Source organism: Aotus nancymaae, unplaced genomic scaffold (genome assembly GCF_030222135.1).
Source record: "Aotus nancymaae isolate 86718 unplaced genomic scaffold, 86718_ANA_hifiasm-v0.15.2.pri h1tg000030l, whole genome shotgun sequence".
NCBI classification, from domain to species: domain Eukaryota; kingdom Metazoa; phylum Chordata; class Mammalia; order Primates; family Aotidae; genus Aotus; species Aotus nancymaae.
In genome coordinates, this window is record NW_026988443.1 from 12,372,703 (window position 1) to 12,396,720 (window position 24,018).

The window sequence follows — 24,018 nt, forward strand, 5'->3', positions numbered from 1 at the left end:
CTATAGTCTAGCTACTTGGGTGGTTGAGGCATGAGAATTGCTTGAACTGGGAAGGCAGAGACTGCAGTGAGCCAAGATCATGCCACTCTACACTCTAGCCTGAGTGACTCTGTCTCAAAAAAAAAAAAAATTGTTGAAGCTCTTTCCTTTAGGAGATAGCTTACAAAGAAAAAAAAAGTCACTGAAGCTAGGTGATGGAGGTTTATTATACTTATCTCAACTTCTGAATACTGCATAAATTATCCATAATAAAGCATTTAAAAAATACATATTTACAACTGCTTGTACATCATAGAATAGCTCTTGATGGATACATAAGAAATGTGGCCGGGCTTGGTGGCTCACTCCTGTAATCCCAGCACTTTGGGAGGCAGAGGTAGGCAGATCATTTGAGGTCAGGAGTGCAAGACCAGTCTGGTCAGCATGGTGAAACCCCATCTCTACTAAAAATACAAAAATCAGCCAGGTGTGGTGGCACACACCTGTAATCCCAGATACTCGGGAGGCTGAGGCAGGAGAATGACTTAAGCCCAGGAGGCAGAGGTTGCAGTGAGCTGAGATTGGGCCACTACACTCCAGCCTGGGCGACAGAGTGAGACTTCATCTCAAAAAAAAAAAAAAAAGATATAATTCTGTTTCTCTCTAAGAAGAACTAGATGGGAGCAGATATGGATAAAAGGTAGACTCTTCCTTTCATTATTATTATTTTCAGAAAGAAAAGTAGGTTCTTTTTAAAAGTAAGTTCTACAGCAAAAGGGAAACAGCAATAGCCCACTGTCACTGGCACTTAGTAGATGCATATTAAAAAGCATCATTATTTTTTTGAGAGAAATTAATGTAAGCCCTGTTGATCCATGGAATTTAGTTCAGTGTCTCAACCCCACATGGAGTTAGAATAAAAATGAAAACACACTCTTGAATTTCTCATCCCTAATCCAGCCCCCAGTAACATTCACCTTCACTTACAACTTCTTGCCACTTAATACAGAGACAGATTTCCTCACATAAAGGTAACAACCAAGGAAGTATACTCTTGGAAACTATTAAGCTTCTAGGCTCAATCCAATCCAACAATGAGCAGGAGCCAGGTATTTACCTTCTGTTAGGTAGCAAGCCAGGTGAAATCAAGAAACGTGACATTTGGGGGAAACAGAAAAAAACCTTTTGTAAGCAGATATGACCAGGGCCTGGGTAAGCATTCCTGGGAGAGTACTATTTTCACTGATTAGTTTCACTGTTTTCTACCGTAATAACTTTTGCAGGTATAAAATCCTGCCTGGTATAAACCCTTACCTGGTTGACAAACTCTTGCCTGGTATAAAATCTTGCCTGACATAAAACAGTTGGGTAAATTAAGTCTAGGTAGGCTTGCTTGAAGACAGAAATGTATTCATTTGCAGATGCAATGCATTCCAGCCCTTTACTGTGGTTCATCTGTATTCTGAGTATGAGAAAGTAATGAAGGCTGCCACCCACCTTGATTCTTGTCATCTGGCTCAGCGTCCGGTTTCAGTCTTTTCACACTGTTGCCACTCTCTGAGCTGTAACAAAACACATGGTGATATGAGCTATGTCTAATCTTGGGGATCAAAGCTTAGGGAATCAGGAGCTCCAATAACTATTTATATGGGTCTTAGGCAGTCTCAAGAAGCTGGGATGATAAAAATGAATGAAAAGTATTCGTTTCAGATTCTTAATCTCCTTCCAATTGCATCATTAGTCATAAAGACAATTTAAACTCCTGACAAATCCAGGGAGTAAAGCACTGTATCTTCAAGCATCACTTCAACTTCAGATTCTTGGCCGTCTTTATCACTCAAATTGGTTAGAACCACAGATGGATTTCAAGAGTATTTAGACATGTTCACAAATGACAAACATTTAGTAATTACAGATTGAAGAAAACATCTTCAGTGACATGCTAGAGATTCTAAGAGTCACCCAAAAGATTTTTCACTAAAAGAATGTATAAGGAATATATTTCAGTGAAGAATGAAATGATCCCAGAAGAAAGGGGTGGTGAACAAAGAAATTGGCAAACACAAATATAAATCTAAACAAATACTGTCTGTATCAAAAAATAACATCTAGTTTGTGGTGTTCAACATGACCATACTGAAGTCCTGCACAACAGCAGCATGTAAAGAAGGAAGAGGTGATTGTAGCTAAAGGTTCTAAGGTCCGTGGGAAGTATGTCTGGTAATTTCAAGATTGGCCACTATGAGAAAAAATAAATAGAGTATGTAAATCTAAACTAGTAGAAAGAAAAAAAAGAAAGAATTTTATATCTCAGTCATTTTGTTAAATGCAAGAATACAAGTAAAAAAAAATTTTTTTTAAGACAGAGTCTCTCTATTGCCCAGGCTGGAGTGCAATGGTGCAATCTCGGCTCACTGCAACCTCCACCTCCCAAGTTCAAGTGATTCTCCTGCTTCAGCCTCTCCAGTAGCTTGGATTACAGGCGCCCATCACCATGCCTGGCTAATTTTTGTATTTTTTTTAGTAGAGATGGGGTTTCACCAGGTTGGCCAGGCTGGTCTCAAACTCCTGACCTCAGGTCAGATCCACCACCTGGGCCTCCCAAAGTGCTGGGATTACAGGCATGAGCCACTGCGCCTGACCTCAGCCACAGTGCCTGCCAGGAAAAATATTTTTTTAAAGTCAAAAGACATTAATATGATAGAAATTATATTTTAATATCTTACTATAAACAGACCGAATCTACTAATGAAAAGCTATTAATAGACTAAATTAATTATCTTATTTGTTTATTTATTTATTTATTGTGAGATGGAGTCTTCCTCTGTAGCCTAGGCTGGAGTGCAGTGGCACAATTTCAGCTCACTGCAACCTCCACCTCCTGGGATTAAGCGATTTTCCTGCCTCAGTCTCCTGAGTACTCAGCTGGGATTACAGGCATGAGTAATTTTAGTAGAAATGGGGTTTCTCCATGTTGGCCAGGCTGGTCTCGAACTCTTTACCTCAAGTAATCCACCCGCCTCAGCCTCCCAAAGTGTTGGGATTACAGGCCTGAGCCACCACACCCAGCTTTAATAGACTAAGTTTAAAAGCAACTATTTATAAGAGACACATCTAAAAACTTAACCAAAGTGAAACAAAAACAAACAACTTAATACCCAGAAAGTTTCAAAGTAAAAGAACTGAAAAAGAGGTACTAAGGCAAATCACCTAAAGAAGGTTGAAACACCAATATTAATATTAGGAAAATAGGCTTTAAGAACAAAAACACTGTAAAGGATTAGAAAGGTTACTTTAGGCCAGGCTCAGTGGCTCAAGCCTGTAATCCCAGCACTTTGGGAGGCTGAGGTGGGCGGATCACTTGAGGTCAGGAGTTCAAGACCAGCCTGGCCAACATGGTAAAAGTCTGTCTCTACTAAAAATACAGAAACTAGCCAGGCATGATGGTGGGTAGCCTCAGCTTCTCGGGAGGCAGAGGCAGGAGAATTGCTTGAACCCAGGAGGCAGAGGTTGCAGTGAGCTGAGATTGCACTACTGCACTCTGGCCTGGGTGATAGAGCAAGACTCAGTCTCGAAAAAAAAAAACATTACTTTATAACAAAAGTTTGATTAACTATAATGAAATAACTATTCTGAACATGTATGTATCTAATTAAAGAGCTTAAAATATACATTTGACAGAACTATGAAAAAAAATCACTATTATAGTGGGAATTTCAAAACACTTATCTCAAGAACTGATAGGGCAAACAGACAAATACATAAAGACACAGAAAATGTAAATACCAGTCATCAAACTTGATTTCTTTTTTTTTCTACACAGAACCAATAATTAAAAAACATAGATTCTCCTCACACTTACTTGCAACATTCACAAACAGTAACCTCAGGAACAGGTAACAAAACAAGTCTAAAATAACTTTAAAAGAATCCATGTGGGGCAGGTTCAGTGGCTCACACCTGCAATCCCAGCACCTTAGGAGGCTCTGGGGGAGGATCGCTTGAGCCCAGGAGGTCAAGACCATACTGGATAACATAGAGAAACCTTGTCCCCACTAAAAATAAAAAAATTAGCCAGGTGTGGTGGCACATGCCTGTATGCACAACTACTTGGGAGGCTAAAGTGGGGAGGATCACTTGAGCCCCAGAGGTCGGGGCTGCAGTGAGCCATGATTGTTCGATGCATTCCAACCTGGGGGACAGAGCAACACCCTATCTCCAGAAAAAAAAAAAAGAGGCCTGGTACAGTGGCTCATGCCTTAATCCCAGCACTATGGGAGGCTGAGGCAGGCAGATTACCCGAGGTCAGGAGTTTGAGACCAGCCTGGCCAACATGGTGAAACCCCATCTCTACTAAAAATACAAAATTAGCCAGGTGTGGTGGTACACGCCTGTAATCCCAGCTACTCGGGAGGATGAGGCAGGAGAATCGCTTGACCCAGGAGGCAGAGGTTGCAGTGAGCCAAGATCGTGCCATCATATTCCAATCTGGACAACAAGAGGGAAACCCCAGCTCAAAAAAAGAAAAGAAAAGAAAAGTAAAAAGAACGAGCAGTATATATAAAACCACACTGCAATTAAGTTAGAAATCAATGACAAAAGAGAAACATATTTTGTAGCCTCTAAAACACTGATATATATATATATCAATATATCATCATAAGGTGTTAAAATGTGTGTATGGTGAAGAGAAAGGTTTATCTTCCCCCTCAATTAAATATGGTTATTACATCAATATGGAGATTTAAAAAATACATTTCTAAATAATTCCTGAGTCAAAGAAGAAATCATAATGGATATTTTTAAATACTTGGAAATATAAAACTTATATACAATGAAAGCTGAGGAAAATTTATAGCTTCAGATGCCTGTAACTGAAAAGGCTGCACATTCATGAACTAGGTATCTGACAATTTTTTCTAACAATAAATAAAAGAATAAAGTAGAAGAGATTAAAGAATAGTCCTCTGAAGAAGGTAAGAAATTGCTGCTTGTTTTGTTCTTATGCTTCATGACATATACATGCCAATGGCTTCCAGACCTTCACCAGGCAGCAGAATCACTCATTGAACTTTGAAAACTACGACTCCCAGACTTCACTTCAAACTTACTGAGCCACAATTAGTGTGAGGCCTGTGAATATACACTATTAACAAACTCCCAGTGATTCCAACAAACCCAGGGTCGGATAGATTAGGAACTCCTGCCCCAGGAGACTAATTCAACACCTTGTTACACAAAGCAACAGTAAATGATGTTGTTTCAACACCCAAAAGGGGTTATATGCAGGTCACCAAATAAGCGACTACAGAGCCTTTCCTAAGGGTGATCTAAGAACTAAAGGAGACAGTTACAACACCCATTCTGCGACCACCAAGAGCAAACTGATCACCAGGAGAGCCCTCCCTAGGCACATTCCAGTAAAACTGACCCAGGTCCAAATTCTGAGAGTCCCTGGCCTTGCAAGAAAGCTTATGTGAGAACTTGAAAGGAATTATTATTCATGGTTTGGGTAACAAGCCCTTCTCAGGATAATTCCTCCCCTCTGCTGATATACCAGGATGACATTTTTACATGTAGGCAGTGTTCCTAAGAACATCTGCAGCAGATGGGTGGAGTGCCAAACCACAAGACTGCATCAATACACTCCCTTCAAAAACATATGGCTGGTTGCCAATACACCATATTGATTTTCCTAACAGACTGCACTTAAACTTATCATTTCGCCCATGGTCTGTTGGGTCAAATTGAAATGATCAGATTCAATCACTCTGATGCCATTTCAGGATTTGGAAAGAGAGGAGCAAACATAGCAAAGAACTTATCACAGCCTCAAGATAGTGCAGTCACTTCCACATCAATCAAACCTAGCCACAGCCAGGTCTGTAACCCTGTCAGGGCTGCCATGTTTTTTCAGGACATGATGCTTTTGCAGAAGCTGTTCCCTTAGACGGTTCTCTCCCTTGTTGCTTGTCAAAGCCCTAGTCATCCTACCTAATCAGCATCTTTCCAACGTTTTCCCCAACCTCCCCAAGATGAAGACGCACGCACCCTCTAAGCAGCGCGTATGCTCCTCCTCCTTGCTCTCAGTACACCCTACACAGATCCTTTCACAAGAATTGTAATCTCATTTGTTTAGACAGAAGCCCAAATACTGAACTCTAGCTCTCTATTTCTGTATGATCTTGTATGATCTTGCACAAAGAAGGTTCTCAACCTCTCAAACTCTGGGTCTTCTCATCTACAAAACAGGGATTATAATTGTACTTCATAGGATTGTTGAAGAATAAATGAGATTATGCACAGGAAGCACTTAACACAATCCCTGGCATGGCAGATGCCCACTGAAATGCAGCTATCATTTATATTTGTTGAATGAACGATCAGAGAGATGAGAGTCAAAGCCTATAGAAGACATCAAATCTGGAAGGGGAGAGAGAGGTCAGCACACCAAGGGAACTTCCCCAGGACTCATGTGAGGTAAGTGTTGGCTCTGGCTACCATTAAAAGTGGTGTTTCAGAGTACATTGTCAGAGTGAAATCTAAGTTGTGTGAATGCTGACTGACCTCTTATGCTTCACAGCTCCTGCCAACAGCTTCGCCTGGGAGAATTTGTTCTTGGTTTCCATGGGTTTTACAGTCAGTTTCTTCTCCACTTCCTTCTTGTTCTCTTGAGAAATTCCAACCTTCTTGAGATTATTGTAAGTTACCAGTTAAGGGTCAAACCAAGCAAAAGGAACGACAACAAATATAACCCACTAGCCCTTTGGCTGCACTATGTAAAGTCTGGCCTACTTATTTTAAAAATGCCCCACCCTTCTTTATTTCGCCAGTCAAATCCAGCTGATTCAATGATAAATGAAAGAGACCATGGAGGAAGACAGCATATAAAGCCTAAAATAATACAGAGAAGCAACCTCTTTCTCTGATTCTTAATGAAAATCTGAGCATAGCCACAAAACCCGCTATTACCAAGGATATGGCCAATATAATGGTTGATAGAAAAAACAAAGCTCTTAAGGAATATAAAGGAAACAGAAAAAAAATGTGGCTTCCCTGAAAACATGCTTCCCCTTCAAGGGTAAAATCAAATTTTGCAGAATGTTGTTATGACTATCAGTGGCATTTAATCTTAGACATCATGAAGGGTAACTCCTGCTCCACTGGTGCAAGGAAACATCAGAATCACCCCAAGGCTCATTAAACATGTCAAGGCTCTCCCTGCCCCAAACCTACTGAATGAGGACCTCAAGAGGCTCTGGAGTTTGTTTTAAACACTCTCCAAAGGGGATTTTACATTTGATCTTAGCCAAAAGGCCAAGAAGTGATCAAAAGTGATTTTAATGAGAAATCCTGTGCATATATACAAGAACTAAAAAGTTATTTTTAAAAGCATAACCAGTTCACATGTAACATCAGTTTTTCATTCTTGATGCCAATCTCTGGCTCTCAACTTTCATTCTTTTGAAGTGAAGAAAGGCCCCAAACTTTTGTTAGGAGGTCACTTTCACTTGTTCCCTCCAACAGCCCTCCCTTCTTTCCCTCCACCTCTCCCTCCGTTTTATCTTTCTCACAACTTCTTAGACAACAGATAAATATTCTGACATGGTGCATTCCTTATTTAAGATGCAGTAGTGCCTGGAGCAATAGTGACATCTAGTGCCCAAGAAATCTAAGAAGCATGAATTATCGGCCCAAAGGGGTAGGTGGAAGTAGAGGATGTATGGTTAAGGCTATTTGTCTATGTGTCTTTGAAAAATGGAGAAAACTGAGTTCCAGAAATCATAAAATTCTAATTCTAATCATCCTCTGGCAACTAACTCTGTTCTTGTGGACACAAGTTACCTTAAATATTTGCAGTATGCAATGGAAATTAGGTATAATGCTCAGTACTATTATGAGTTTCGTGAATTTAATGATTTTAGGGTCATCATGGAAACAGATAATGCTAATACTCATTTTCCTTTAATAAAAAGTGATTGGCCAGGTGCAGTGGCTCACGCCTGTAATCCCAGCACTTTGGGAGACCAAAGTGAGTGGACCACCTGATGTCAGGAGTTCAAGACCAGTCTGACCAATATGATGAAACCCCGTCTCTACTAAAAATACAAAAATTAGCTGGGCATGGTGGCATGTGCCTATCATCCCAGTTACTCAGGAAGCTGAGACAGGAGAATTGCCTGAACCCGGGAGACGGAGTTTGCGGTGAGCCGAGATCATGCCATTGCACTCCAGCCTGGGCAACAAGAGCAAAACTCCATCTCAAAAAAACCCACAAAAACAAAAAAAGATATTGCCAACAGTAATTTCAGCTGGAGTGCTTAGGAAAGGTCTCTAAAAGGGAGAACTGAGTGTTAGGGAAGGTCTCTAAAAGCGAGAGCTGAGCAGAGGGCTGAGCTGTGAAATGCATCTTGCAAAATCTGAGGGCAGAACATTTCAGGCTGAGGAAACAGCAAGTCTGAGGCCTTGAGATGGACTCACAAAGCATGGTGAGAGAGAACATGAAGAAGTCCAGCAGGCTGGAGTACAGTCAACATGAGGAAGAGTGGTTTCAAGACGCAACAGGGAGATGGGTTGGCCTAAATAATGCAGAGCCTTGTAGGGCCTGATACAGCGTAAGACTTTAGTCTAAATGTAAGGAGAAGCCACTAGAGTGTTTCAGATAGAAAAGTGACATTATGCCATGTATGGTTTTTAAAGTTCCCTTTCCTGTCTAAGGAATAGATTATTGAGGATGAGAGCAGAAACAGAAACCAATTAGACAGTCACAGGAGTCCAGAAGAAAGTCTACAACTACTACAGTAGCAGTAGATGCCAAGAATTGAAAAGATTTGGGTACATTTTGGAAGCAGTTCTTGGCCCAGGAACCTAGAGGCATAGGACCACCAGTTACTAGGACTGGAAGGACCAGAAAAAGAGGAGACTGTGGGGAAGGGCAATGTGATGAGAGTGGGAGTGATGTCGTACAGAACAGAGAATTCTGATTCAGCAAAGTTACATTTGGGATGTCTATTAAGACATTCAAGTGGATGACCAAAAGGCAATATTGAGCCAGAGCAAAGTCATCTTTGCTACTTTCTCAGCCCTGCTATGGGGACACAGCATGCTATACCAGTAGAGAACATCTACTAAGAATACAGGAAAGTTGCTAACATGTTCTTTTAAAACTCAGAAGCCAATTTCTCCCCTGGAAGAGGCTGACTGCACTGCCCACCTGTCTCAGAGTCTAATCCCACAAGGCAAGAATACCCCAGAATACCCCAGTACTGACTATTAGGATTGATGCTTTAAGTTAACCCTAAAGGATGTAGACTTTTGACTACAACACTCTTGCACACAATACAAACTCCACAAACTACTGCCAACTTTTCAGAATTATAGGAATATCAGTGTTGAAAGAGACTTGAGAGATCACCAGGTAGAAAACCCTCTTTCTGCCAGGCGCGGTGGCTCACACCTGTAATCCCAGCACTTTGGGAGGCCAAGGCGGGTGGATCACGAGGTCAAGAGATTGAGACCATCCTGGTCAACATGGTGAAACCCCATCTCTACTCAAAACATAAAAAATTAGCTGGGCATGGTGGCGCGTGCCTGTAATCCCAGCTACTCAGGAGGCTGAGGCAGGAAAATTGCCTGAACCCAGGAGGCGGAGGTTACGGTGAGCCGAGATCGTGCTATTGCACTCCAGCCTGGGTAACAAGAGCGAAACTCCATCTCAAAAAAAAAAAAAAGAAAACCCTCTTTCTGTTGATGAGGTGACAACATCCATAGATGCTGATGAGAAAATGCACACCTTACAGGTTTTCCTCCAAGTACAAAGGATATTCTATATTCCTTCAGTTCTTTTAGTTCTTCTTCTCTTCGTTGCTTTTCTATTAGTTCCTGCTGTCGAGAAACCTCATCAAGGAAGTTGGTCTCATCTTCATCTAAGCCTCTTACCATGTTTTCTGAGGAAATAATTAAAGAAGGAACACTTAGCAGGCTAAAGGGAAAAACAAGATTTTTCCTTTCCCCTTTTTTAATAAACAGCAGATTCTTCAGGGGATTAAGAAAAAAAACTAGTAAATACCATGGTGTTTGAATAGATAACAGGGCATAACAAACAAGGCATTTTTCCCATTACTAAATATTACCATAGAATTAAAATGGGTGTTTTGAGCTCTAAACAAAAATATTCAATGTGGTCTAGAAGGCTGAAGGCTGTCTCTTTTCCACCAAATGAGCATCAGGAGATTTGAAAATCAAGACAATTCCATGGCTAGTTAGGAAAAGTGCTGCATGAGGCAAAAGTGCGTCAAAAATATCCCACAGAGCCCCTTGAACTCTGTGTTTTCTGCAGCTTACTGAATTTGAACTGTTCCTCATACTCCTGCTGCTTCCTGTCCTTCTGTTCCTGTAGCCTTTCATATAGAGATCGAGGGTCATAAACCTCCTCTGGACATTCTGAAAGGAAAAGGAGTGGGGAGAGAGGCGGAGGGGAAGAAGATATATACTTTAGATTGTTTTCATATTATTTTGGAATCACAAAATGTTTTAAAGACAAAGTCAAGTCTCTGCATGATCTGAGGATGAGGATAACACAAAAATAGTGCAAAGTCCAGTTTCCCTTTGGACCTAAGAGAGGGGCCAACAGTTCTCAAAGCCAACTCTCAATATCAATAGCACCCATGGCCTGAGACAGTTAACTGATTGAGGGGCCAGCCCAAACCCTCCACAGCAGCAGTGTTCTCAGTTGTTCAGACCATGGATCCGCATGTATAGATGGAGGAGAGGAGCAGAACCTCTTGGAAGGCAGTGTGGTAGGCAGAAAAGGAACACGATGTGAGTACCTGGCTCTGCTCCCAGCTGTGCAGGATCTTACATAGGTGACTTCACCCCTCCAAGTCTCAGTTCCTCAACTCTAAAGTGAGGACAATTGGCTAGGCACGGTGGCTCATGCCTGTAATCCCAGCACTTTGCGAGGCTGAGGCGGGAGGATGGTTTGAGCTCAGGAGTTCAAGACCAGCCTGGCCAACACGATGAAACTCTGTCTCTACTAAAAATACAAAAATTAGCCAGGCATGGTAGCAGGCGCCTGTAATCCCAACTACTCGGAAGGCTGAGGCAGGAGAATCTCTTGAGCCTGGGAGGCGTAGGTTGCAGTGAGCCAAGATTGTGCCACTGCACTCCAGCCTGGACAACAGAGTAAGACTCTGTCTCAAAAAAATAAATAAAATATAGTGAGGACAATTAATACCTACTCTACAGGGCTGCTGTGTGGATTAAAGACCATTATACAAATGTCATAGTATACCTTTTGGATCCTCAGGTTTTCGAACTTTCTCCCATTCTTCTTGCCTCCTTTTGCGCCGTTCATCTAGTTCTGCCTCAGACACAAACCTCTTTTTGATAACAAGGTTACCATCATCCCCTCCATCCATAATGGAACAACCAATCTATAAAACAGAAACAACAAAAAAATCATTTCAAGTGAGAACTGCAATTAAAATTCTAAAGAGAAACAAGGAGATTTAGCTCTGTCTCACCCAGCAACAAACTAAAAATTATCTTCCCACTTTGAATTGAAAAAAATTCTCAAATAGTAATTTATAGGCCATTGATGAAAGCAAGTGAATACATTTTTCCTAACACATCAGGGACTTTTTATTAACATCAATGTTATCTACACAGCAAGAGGACCTGGAATAATTCTTATTACCTGGTGTTCCATAGTAAATCTTACATTGCAGATATTTCTCTGTTCCTCTAATCTAGGCAAATTGGCCCCTTGGGCATCCTATCCTTTTCCCAGCTCTCATCCTCCTTTATTTCTGTAACATCTGACATTGTTTCTTCTTGAAATTCCTGTTTCTGGGACATTACACTATCTTGATTCACCTGCTCTCGCCTCCAAGTAGATTAAGATGGAGAATCTCAGCTATTGAAGACTTAGTGATCAACTCCAGTCTGTATAGCAGGGAAGGTGCAAAACCATAAACGGAGAAAGTGCAACTGGAAGAACCAATATCCCAACTTCAGTTCCATGTACTTTCCTGAATACTAAGCTGACTCTTCATTTATATCTCTTGGGAACGTCCTCCCTGTAAACCCTTGTCTGGGCCATTTAAGATTCTAACCAATCTTTCTCTTTTCTCACTACCACAATCACCTAAACCACTTTATGCATATTTTGACACAGAAGACTCCCAAATGTGTTATTTCTAGCTGAGTTTTTCTTCAAAAAGGAGAGAAGGAAATAAAGATAGGAGAGTGTGTATTATTCTTTTTTTTTTTTTTTTTTGAGATGAAGTCTGGCTCTGTCGCCCAAGCTGGAATGCAGTGGCAAGATCTCAGCTCACTACAACCTCCACCTCGTGTGTTCAAGTGATTCTCCTGCCTCAGCCTCCTGAGTAGCTGAGACTACAGGTGCATGCCACCATGCCTGGCTAATTTTTGTATTTTTAGTAGAGACAAGGTTTCACTGTGTTGGCCAGGCTGCTCTTGAACTCCTGACCTCATGATCCGCCTGCCTCAGCCTCCCAAAGTGCTGGGATTACAAGTGTGAGCCACTGTGTCCTTTTCTTTATTGGTTTCTTTCCTTTTGAGTAACTGTAGAATTAACCCACTAGGCAGACATGTTATGTGTTATTCACAGCACTATGTGCTAACAAGGAGACACATATCCAATACAATGACCATTCCAAGATGACTACTGGCAACAAAAACAGTAAATTTCCATGCTACCACAAAAATAAAGCAGCTAACCGTTAATGAGCTCTTACCATGTACTATATACTTTTTATGAATTTTATCTCATTTACATGCTCAGTGACCCTATGAGAAATATTATCTGTTTACAGATGAAATTGAGATCCAGAGAAGTTAGATTATTTGTCTAAGGTGATACAGGTGGTGAATGGTAGAGCCAAGAACCAAATCCAGGCCTGACGTCAAGAATTCATACTCTTACTGACTTTACCATACTCCTCCCCAGAAACCACTACATCTTGGTTGAAAACAAAGACATGTCAATTTCAGCTTTATTCCTACTTCAAATTCCAGTGCTGAGAATATTCATGCAACATATTTATTTAGTAAAGCTAGAAATGGAAGCTGAAAGAACAAACCCAAACGTTCAGAATAAGAGAATAGTCTTAGCCTGAATACTACTGAGGTTTAATGTAACAATAAGAAGACAGAGTTGTGAGGTTTAATATAACTTGCTAAGGTTTAATGTAACAATAAGACAGAATTGTGGACCGGGCACGGTGGCTCACGCCTGTAATCCCAGCACTTTGGGAGGCCGAGGTGGGTGGATCACGAGGTCAAGAGATTGAGACCATCCTGGTCAACATGGTGAAACCCCGTCTCTACTAAAAATACAAAAAATTAGCTGGGCACGGTGGCGCATGCCTGTAATCTCAGCTACTCAGGAGACTGAGGCAGGAGAAATGCCTGAACCCAGGAGGCGGAGGTTGCGGTGAGCCGAGATCGCGCCATTGCACTCCAGCCTGGGTAACAAGAGCGAAACTCCGTCTCAAAAAAAAAAAAAGACAGAATTGTGAAAATTACTAGAAAGAAATGAAATCAACTGACAGACGCTGTTGCTCCCACCTAAAGCCCACAACCTGGACACTTCTGATTTAGCAGCACTTGATGACTCCAGCCAGAGGCTCATTACTGAAGCAGAACTGTTCAGTCTGTGAAAATGCCAAAAATTCCTCAAGTTCTACAGAACAACCTCTTATGAAACTAGAGCCAACAATTTCTTCAATGTCTCTGGCAGAGAAAACGTGAACTTTCTAGGGCTCTAAAGGTTGGGAGAGACATTCTGAACCCTCGATTTCCCCCTTGCTTATCCCCTATTAACTGTTAAGTCTCCTTTCTTACCCTGTATTAATCATCTGGTTTCTTTCCGTCACCCATTTTTCCTAGCAAATAATTCAGAGTGGGATAGGTCCTTAGAGCCCACCTAATACGATAATCCACCCGACATCTGAATTTACCATACACACCCAGGTCATCCAACTCATATATTAAAACTTCAAGAGGGACCACTGCACTCCCTTCCTAGGCAGCCAATTCCCTCTCTAAGCAGATTTGACTGTTAGGATAGTTCTTCCTTAAACTGAACTAAAATTTGTTTTACTATAAATTCAACACATAGGTTCAATCCACTGGGACTATTCAAAAAGAATCAAATCTTTTCCAACACGACCATACTTCAGTTGTTTGAAGACAATTCCCATGTTCCTCCTAATTTGTTGCTTTTCTGAGCCAAATATTCCTAGTTAATCTTACAAGATAGAGAAAAATAATCGTGTCTCAAAGAAATGAACTTATCAGATTAGGTATGATTTAAACCTGTGAAATCAATACTAGGATATGACAATGCCACTGGTGTCCCAGTAAATATATCTCTTCATTCTTGTTATATATATACTTTTTTTTTTTAAAAGACAGAGTCTCACTCTGCTGCCCAGGCTGGAGTGCAATGGCACGATCTCGGCTCACTGCAACCTCTGCCTCCTAGGTTCAAGAGATTCTCCTGCTTCAGCCTCCTGAGTAGCCAGGATTACAGGTGTGTGCCACCATGCCTGGCTAATTTTTGTAGTTTTAGTAGAGATGGGGTTTCATCACATTGGCCAGGCTGGTCTCAAACTCCTGACCTCAGGTGATCCACTGACCTTGGCCTCCCAAAGTGCTGGGATTACAGGCTTGAGCCACTGCACCCAGCCTATGTTTTTAAAAGGGAAAATTAAAAAATCTTCCAATATGCCAAAAAAAAAAAAAAAAAAAAACCCTAGAATTTTACATTTCCATCTAAATAAGAATCCAGAGACCAGGTGTAGTGGCTTATACCTGTAATCCCAGCACCTCAGGAGGCCCAGGCACATGAATCGCTTGAGCCCAGGAGTTCAAGAGCAGCCTGGGCAATGTGCTGAAACGTTGTCTCTATTTATTTGTTTATTTTGTGAGACAAGGTCTCACTCTGTCACCCAGGTTGGAGTGCAATGGCACAATCTCGGCTCACTGCAGCCTCTGCCTCCCAGGTTCAAGTGATTCTACTGCCTCAGCCTCCCAAGTAACTGGGACCACAGGCATGCACCGCCACACCCGGCTAATTTTTGTATTTTTAGTAGAGATGAGGTTTCACCATGTTGGCCAGGATGGTTTTGATCTCCTTGACCTTGTGATTCACCCGCCTTGGCCTTCCAAAGTGCTGGGATTACAGGTGAGCCACCTCGCCCGGCCAGCCTGCTGAGTTTTTTAAAAAAAGAACCTACCTTCATTTCACTTTAACAAAAATCCCTTAAACTCAAAGGACTTCCTTTCACAGACTTTCTAGAACACATGTAAAGAAGAATTTGAATTTGAAACAGAAACTCCAGATAAAGAATCTTTCCATCATTTATGAATCGCTTTTGGGAAAAGACAATTTATTGCTTTTCCAAGAAATTGCTTTTCATCAATATTTTTTTTTTTTTTTTTTTTGAGAAGGAGTTTCACTCTTGTTACCCAGGCTGGAGTGCAATGGCGCGATCTCGGCTCACCGCAACCTCCGCCTCCTGGGTTCAGGCAATTCTCCTGCCTCAGCCTCCTGAGTAGCTGGGATTACAGGCATGCGCCACCATGCCCAGCTAATTTTTTGTATTTTTAGTTCAGATGGGGTTTCACCATGTTGACCAGGATGGTCTCGTTCTCTTGACCTCGTGATCCACCCGCCTCGGCCTCCCAAAGTGCTGGGATTACAGGCGTGAGCCACCGCGCCCGGCCAATCTTTTCTATTAAGTGTTAGAATTCAACTTCTACACGAGTGGGTTTAGTCTGTGCTGTTATTTATTTTATTTTATTTTATTTATTTTTTTTTTTTGAGACGGAGTTTCGCTCTTGTTACCCAGGCTGGAGTGCAATGGCACGATCTTGGCTCACCGCAACCTCCGCCTCCTGGGTTCAGGCAATTCTTCCTGCCTCAGCCTCCTGAGTAGCTGGGATTACAGGCACGCGCCACCGTGCCCAGCTAATTTTTTGTATTTTAGTAGAGACGGGGTTTCACCATGTTGACCAGGATGGTCTCAATCTCTTGACCTCGTGATCCACCCGCCTCGGCCTCCCAAAGTGCTGGAATTACAGGCGTGAGCCACTGCGCCCGGCTATTTATTTTATTTTTTTGAGATGGCCTTGTACTGTCGCCCATCTCAGCTCACTGCAACCTCTGCCCCTGGGCTCAAGCAGCTCTCATGCCTCAGCCTCCTGAGTGGCTGGGACTACAGGCATGCACCACTACACCTGGCTAATATTTTTGTGTATTTTTTTCCACCATGTTGCCCAGGCTGGTCTCAAACTCCTGGACTCAAGCAATATAATCCATCCACCTCAACCTGCCAAAGTGCTGGAGTTATAGGCATGAGCCACTGCGCCCAGAATATCATCTTTTATACACAGGGACAAAACCAGAAATCAGTTGGTTAATGAAAATAAGAAATAAAGCAAAAGCATATATTTAAAAAAAAATTTAAAGACAAGCACTGCAGGAGCAAGAAGAGGACAAGAAATGTATTTCTCATCAGCTCTCAGTGGGTCGGTCTTCTGAAAACATAGTCACACCATCAAAACTAATGCACTTATAAAAGTCTGCTCTTTAAAACTAGTATCTTAATTCAGGCTGGGCATGGTGGCTCATCCTATAATCCCAAAACTTCGGGAGGCCAAGGCAGGAGGACTAACTTGGGCAACAAAGCAAGATCCCCATCTCTACAAAAAATTTAAAAAACTAGCCAGGCATGGTGGTCTGTGCCTGTAGTCCGAGCTACTCAGAGGCTGAGGTGGGAGGATCATTTAGAGCCTAGGAGGTTAAGGCTGCAGTGAGACTGTGTTCCAGCCTGGGCAACAGAGTGAGACCCTGTCTCAATACATTAATAATAAAACTAATATAATTCTGGCATTCCCTTGATCCCCCTCAGAAAAGAAAATAAGCCAAGTTAGATGGCTACACGTAATAATAAATTTCTGTAAAAGGACTAGACTAAAATATAAGACTGCTTTATGCATCTTTTTTTCAAATTAGCATTTTTTTTTCTGTAGGTCCTTGTTCTCTGGCACTTTCTCATTCTCCGCATGGCTTTGTTCAGGCTATTCCCTCTGCCAGGAATGCCCTTGCTTTCTTTTCACCCCATGCAAACTGCTGCTCCACCCGCCAGAATCAGACTGAAGACCATCTCCTTTATGAAGCTTTCCAAGACCTCCTAGAGTAGTTAATATGTATTTCCTTCCTTTGTATTCTTGCTGCAATCATTCATTACTCTACTACAGCCCTTATTCATTGTGTTTTATCATCTATGACTGTTCCAACAGCTCTGTCTCTACAATACTTATTATTATTAACACAGTGTCTGGCATATATTAGGTAGAGACCAAATACTTACTGAATAAACCAACCATGAGGAGCTAAAGAATCTGAGCAGGGAGGAATGAATTCACATGAATATTCCTAGGTACTGTCCAATGTGAGTTATAGAGATTGGTAGCCATTAAGCAAGTATTTGCTGAAGTGACAGTATCATGCGAATTCTATTCAAACACCATACAATTTGTGCAATAAGAAACAAAGGACCAAAAATTAAATCACTTTACTGTATAACTGATATCACCTTTCAAAAATAACTGCTACTTTCCTGATTAAAAATGGTCATTTAACCTGAGAAATCAGTACTTGATGCAGACAGTGTTTTTCTTTGAAAAGTCCAATGGCTGTTTATTCCACAATAAAGAAGTGATAAGTACCTGTAATTTACTGACCTGCTGGAAATAGAGAAGCTAGAAAATTAGATTGTATTGAATTCTAATTCCTACTGTCTAGGTAAATTTTCACAAGTCTCTTTTTTTTTTTCGTTTGCTAGAGTAATTAAAAACAAAACAAAGGACAAACAGTCCAGGGATATGAGGGATAAGGGCTCTAACTGTGATCCCTGTAGGAATGCAGAGGACTTACATTAAGAATGCTTATTTTGCCGTCACTGTGTTCCTTTTTTTTTTTTTTTTTTTGAGACGGAGTTTCGCTCGTTACCCAGGCTGGAGTGCAATGGCGCGATCTCGGCTCACCGCAACCTCCGCCTCCCGGATTCAGGCAATTCTCCTGCCTCAGCCTCCTGAGTAGCTGGGATTATAGGCACGCGCCACCATGCCCAGCTAATTTTTTGTATTTTTAGTAGAGACGGGGTTTCACCATGTTGACCAGGAGTAAACAAATGCTGTCAGCTTTCCTTTACTCACGTTTTTCAAAGTGACTCAAGTTTAATTATCAAACTAAACATTACATTATTTTTTAAAGGATTTATTTAAGTTATTCAAATAGGGAATTCATGGAAAACTAAAACCATTTCAAAATTCACTTTGTCCACCAAAATTTAGAGTTCAACTTGGCACAAATAAAGAACATGGTTTCAAACCTGCCTGACAGTCAGGAAAACAAAGTTCTTATATTTCAAGCCAAAGTAACCGTTAAACACTGAACTACTGGGTTTATACTGAAGACTGTGGTATTTAATTCCCAGGGTCGGGGACAAAATGGGCTATGTCTTAAATAGCACACTACACACATTTTAAAATACAAAACTTACATTGCTGCTCCCCAAATAATTGCTATTCCTTACTTGAAAAATGATTCCGTTTAGCTAGTGCCATGACACAAGTTAATGAGATCTGGTTTCCTATGGAACTGAATTCTGTGATGGCAAACTACTTAAATGTTTACTACTTAAGTATTACATTCTGGCCACCATATACTTCTAATTCTAAAATTACATAGATTGTACATGTGAAAACACACCAGAATCAGATTCCTGTGTTAAGGCTTCACTTTAAGTAGCAAAAGCAATAGGTCAATCCATTTACTTTTATCAATAAATATAGATTATTGCTTTCCAAAGTTTTTTACTCTGATGTTCAAGTCACATTATACATCAAAATGCAGGACAGCAACTAAGAGGAATTTGCCATCTGGCTAACTCAACTATATTGCAAATAAAGACTGCTTTCTGGCCAGAAGGCACTTATCCCAAGATAAAGTAATTTAGATTTTTAAAAATTTAGCTGACTTTTCCTATAACATAAATTTTCTTTAGAGAATGATAACTACTAACAGAGAGCCCACTGTTAGTATTTATTACTAGGCAAAGTAAAGTCAATATTCTAACACTGAAGTTTATTTAACATACTCCAGTAGCAAAGGAGACTAAATGAATCTAAAAACTAGACCACAGAAAAAGCAATTTAATCCATATTTTAAATGTTTATCATAAGGAGCAAGAGCAATCTGTAATAATCTTTCAGGCATCTATGAAACACACACAGTAAGAAATTTGGCCAGGCGCGGTGGCTCACACCTGTAATCTTAGCACTTTGGGAGGACAAGACGGGTAGATCACTTGAGGTCAGGAGTTCAAGATCAGCCTGGCCAACATGGTGAAACCCCATCTCTACTAAAAATACAAAAATTAGCTGGGTATGGTGACATTCGCCTGTAATCCCAGCTACTCGGGAGGCAGAGGCAGGAGAATCGCTTGAACCCAGGAGGCAGAGGTTGCAGTGAGCTGAGATTTTGTGTCACGCACTCCAGCCTGGACAATAGAGCGAGACTCCATCTCAAATTTAAAAAAAAAAAAAAAGAAAGAAAGAAATTAAGGCCTGGTGCAGCAGCTCACACCTGCAATCTGAGCATTTTGGGCAGCTGAGGCAGAATTGCTTAAGCGTTCAAGATCTGCCTGGGCAACATGGCGAGACCTCATTTCCATTAAAAACAGACAAACAGGCTGGGCACAGTGGCTCATGCCTGCAGTCCTAAAGCTGTAGAAGGCCAAGGTGGGAGCATCACTTGAGGCCAAGAGTTTAAGATCAGCCCAGACAACACAATGAGACTCCGTATCTACAAAAAAATTTAAAAATTAGCCAGGTGTGATGGTGCACTACTTGGGAGGCTGAAGTGGGAGGAGGATGGCTTTAGCTGAGGAGTTCCAGGCTATAGTGAGCTATGAGGGCCACTGGACTCCAGCCTGGGTGACAGCACAAGACCCTGTCTTGGAGGGGGAAAAAAAAGAAGTTAAAAAAAAATACTGATTTGTTTATCTTTCCATAGCACAAGAGCAGAGTCTCATATGTGCGTTGATCTTGAATTCATCTACACGCACTAGAAGAAAGATAACCAATTTAAATATCGGTTCCCTTAGTTGATCCTCATTCACATGCGCCTCTCCAAATATAAATATGCCTCACTATGCATGATTGTATTCACTGTATTTTTTACATATTGTGACTCCTAAATACAAACTGACAACTTCATCTGGGGCTCACAGGAAGAAAAACAGCCATTTTTTCCAAAGCTGAAAGAAAACCTGCCTGAGGACAGAGAAAAAAACCCCAAACCAAAGTATTTTTCCTATTCGCTCACTCAACAATCAATACAGTATAATTCTGTGAGGGATGTGTCCCCACATACCAAGCAATCAACCAATTCTGCAGTGGACACCAACCAGCTGGGTGTCCTAATTCACTTCAACTCTGACACTACCTACCTGGATGGAGACTGTCAGATCCCACAAGTTGAGGGCTGAGTCCCACAAGACTGGCCTCCATTTTAGATGCCAATCACAAGACTCAGGTTGTTTTACCTGTGGTTCTGACCAACTGGCTATTAATCGGGGTTTCCATGACCCCCACCTTAGGTTTTATTAATTTGCTAGACCAGTTCACAAAACTTAGAGGAACACTTTACTTACATATACTGGTTTATTATCAAAGGATATTACAAAGGACACAAATGAAGGGATGCATAGGGCAAGGCATGTGGGAAGGGCACAGAGCTTCCATGCACTCTCTGGTGCACCATCATCCAGGAACCTCCCAAGTCCACCTACCCTAAAGCTCCCCAAACCCAGTCTTGTGGGTTTTTATGGAAACTTCGTTACTTAGACATGATTAATTAAACCAGTGACCACTAGTGGTCAACACAATCATCAGCTCCTCTGCCCTCTCCTTTCCCCAGAGGTTGGACGTCAGGGAGGGGCTGAAAATCCCAGCTCTCAAATCCTGCCTGGGTCTCTCAAGTGACCAGCCCCCATCCTAAAGCTACCCAGGGCTGCCAGCCACCAGTCAGCTAATTAGCATATAAAATGACACCAATCATTTTGGAGATTCCAAGAATTATAGGAGTTGTATGCCACAGGAGACAGAGACCAAGACCAAATATGTATTTTACAATATCATACTGACCATGTCAGAATTCTGTAACACTGGTATTCCTACAATCAACATGCTGCCTCCCTGAGAGATTTCAAGGGTAGGTTTGCTTGTATGCTATTTTGTCATCTAGGCTGGCTTCAGAACCTAAACCACATCTCAAGTCATACTCCATCCTCCCTCCCCCTACCCTATGTAACACCACTCCAAGACCAAATTAAAAGCAAAATAAAACAACAACAACAAAAAAAAAAAAAAAAAAAAAAAACCACAGTCCCAGCTACTCAGGAGGCTGAGACTAGAGAATTGCTGGAGCCTAGGAATTCAAGGCCAGCCTGGGCAACATAACAAGACACTTGTTTCCTTTTTTTTTTTTTTTTTTAAACAACAACAACAAAAAGGCTTTGCATTACAAAAACCAGACAAGGCAGACTAATTTTTAATTAATTTATTTATTTTTTTTTGGGCCAGGCGAGATGGCTTACCCTGTCATCCTAGCACTTTGGGAGGCCAAAGCAGGTGGATCACCTGAGGTCAGGAGTTCAAGACCAGCCTGGCCAACATGGCAAAACCCCATCTCTACTCAAAATACAAAAATTAGCTGGGCATGGTGGTGCATGACTGTAATCCCAGCTACTTGGGAGGGAGAGGGAGAATCGCTTGAACCCAGGAGGTGGAGGCTGCAGTGGGCCCAGATCGCACCACTGCACTCCAGCCTGCGCAATGGGAGCGAGACTCCATCTCAAAAAACAAAAAAACAAACAAAAAAAATGTTTCTTTAAACAAATATTTACAGAGAACCTATTACGTGCAAGATACAATGCTGTGTACTAAACAGGCAAGTGAGGAACTTACACTCATTCAGTAAAAGAAGTAAGGTTGGCACACGGCAATTTTTTTTTTTTTTTCGAGACGGAGTTTTGCTGTTGTTACCCAGACTGGAGTGCAATGGCATGATCTCGGCTCACTGCAACCTCCGCCTCCTGGGTTCAAGCAATTCTCCTGCCTCAGCCTCCTGAGTAGCTGGGACTACAGGCGCATGCCACCATGCCCAGCTAATTTTTGTATTTTCAGTAGAGACGGGGTTTCACCATGTTGACCAGGATGATCTTGATCTCTTGACCTCGTGATCCACCCGCCTCGGCCTCCCAAAGTGCTGGGATTATAGGCGTGAGCCACCGCGCCCGGCCTGGCACACGGCAATTTAAGGAAAAGTAGACCTAGGTTACAGGCCATAAGAGGAGTACATGCTAAGCACTAAGGAGTTGGGAAAGGAAGACTAGAATAAGCATTGGGAAGCTTAACTTTCATAGTGGCTGTGACGACGCACAGTGAAAAGTGGTGGAAATTTTAGGTATAAGAAGAATAACCGTCTTTAACTTAAGGGTGCTGGAAATCACACAAATTTCAAATTCCAAAAATCAGAATACTGGGAGATTTTCATTTGCTCAAATAGTGGGCTAGGTAATTGAGACCAATTCTCCACCTCTGTACTAAATACACTAAATACGCTGGAAATTTGTCAAAAATAATAACCCCCCCTTTTTTTTGAGACAGGGTCTCGCTTTGTCACACAGGCTGGATTGCAGTGGCGTGATCTTGGCTCACTGCAACCTTTACATCCTGAGTTCAAGTGATTTTTCTGCACCAGCCTCTTGAGTAGCTGGTATTACAGGCACCTGCCATCATGCCTGGCTGATTTTTGTATTTTTAGTAGAGACAGGGTTCCACCATATTGGCCAGGCTGGTCTCAAACTCCTGACCTCAAGTGATCTGCCCGCCTTAGCCTCCCAACATGCTGGGATTACAGGCGTGAGCCAGTGAGCCACCACACCTGGCCAAAAACAATAATTCTTAAATAAAAAAGCTAGTAAGATGGTAAAGAATTTGGACACAATCTAGAAGGCGAAAACCAGAAATTAAGCCCTATGTTCAAAATGAATTTCATCCTAAGGATTTCTCTGACCTAAAACCTAAAGTTTTAGTGCCTTTATGAGATAATAGAAACAAGGTCAAGCCAGGAGCCCATCCAGGGAGTGGAGTCTGACAACTACCTCTCTTTCCATCTTAATTTGGTACCCGAAAGAACTACAGCTTCAAGGTAAAGGTGAAGTAGGAAGTAAAACAGCAGGAATAATGGGCAACAGAAACAGACGCCCAAAGGGAATTCAGACAGTGGAATTAAACACAGAGATTATAAAAACAACTATGCCTTCCATGTTTAAATAAGTAAAATTAAGCTTCAAAATTAATAGCAAGAAATAGGAAACTATAAAACAGTGTCACAAACCAAACAGAACTTCAGAAACTAAAAAATGCAATACATGAATTTAAGACTTCAGTAGCCAAGTTTAGTAACAATGGAAATAACTTGAGAATAAGGAAATTATCCAGAATGTAGTATAGAAGAACAGAGTAAGAGATATAGAGAAAAGACTGAAAACGTTTAGTTAAATCAATAAAGAATAAAGAGAGACAATGGGAGGAAGCAATATATGCATATAAAATGGCTGAGAATTTTACAGAATGAAAGACACTACACAGATTCAAGAAGTCTAATAAATACCAAATAAATCCAATAAAAACAAACCCATAGTTCCATACAGAATAGTGGAAACGCAGAAAACTAAAGACAATCTTTTTTAAAACTTGTCTACACTTGATTTTAGACAAAACAATCTTAATACATTCTATAGTGGAGTGAAACAATACTTAAGAAGGAAGACAAAGTATGTTCAAAAGGTGATTAATAGTGAACATGTTGAAAATGCTTAATTAAGTTGCCATAAAGGTATAATTACACTATGACCCTGTACTTATATTGCA

At 41.3% G+C, this 24,018-nt stretch overlaps 1 protein-coding gene across 1 annotated transcript in view; it reads right to left on the reverse strand.

The window, feature by feature from the left end:
- The window catches only part of PSME3IP1 (proteasome activator subunit 3 interacting protein 1), a 33,920-nt gene that overhangs the window by 8,511 nt on the left and 1,391 nt on the right, over positions 1–24,018 (reverse strand). The window contains exons 2-6 of the mRNA XM_064383101.1: positions 11,273–11,414; positions 10,324–10,422; positions 9,804–9,926; positions 6,547–6,679; positions 1,477–1,541 (exon numbers count right to left, since the gene is read on the reverse strand). Coding sequence (XP_064239171.1) covers positions 1,477–1,541; positions 6,547–6,679; positions 9,804–9,926; positions 10,324–10,422; positions 11,273–11,399 — 547 coding nt within the window. The 5' untranslated portion in view covers positions 11,400–11,414. The remainder of the gene's footprint in view (positions 1–1,476; positions 1,542–6,546; positions 6,680–9,803; positions 9,927–10,323; positions 10,423–11,272; positions 11,415–24,018) is intronic.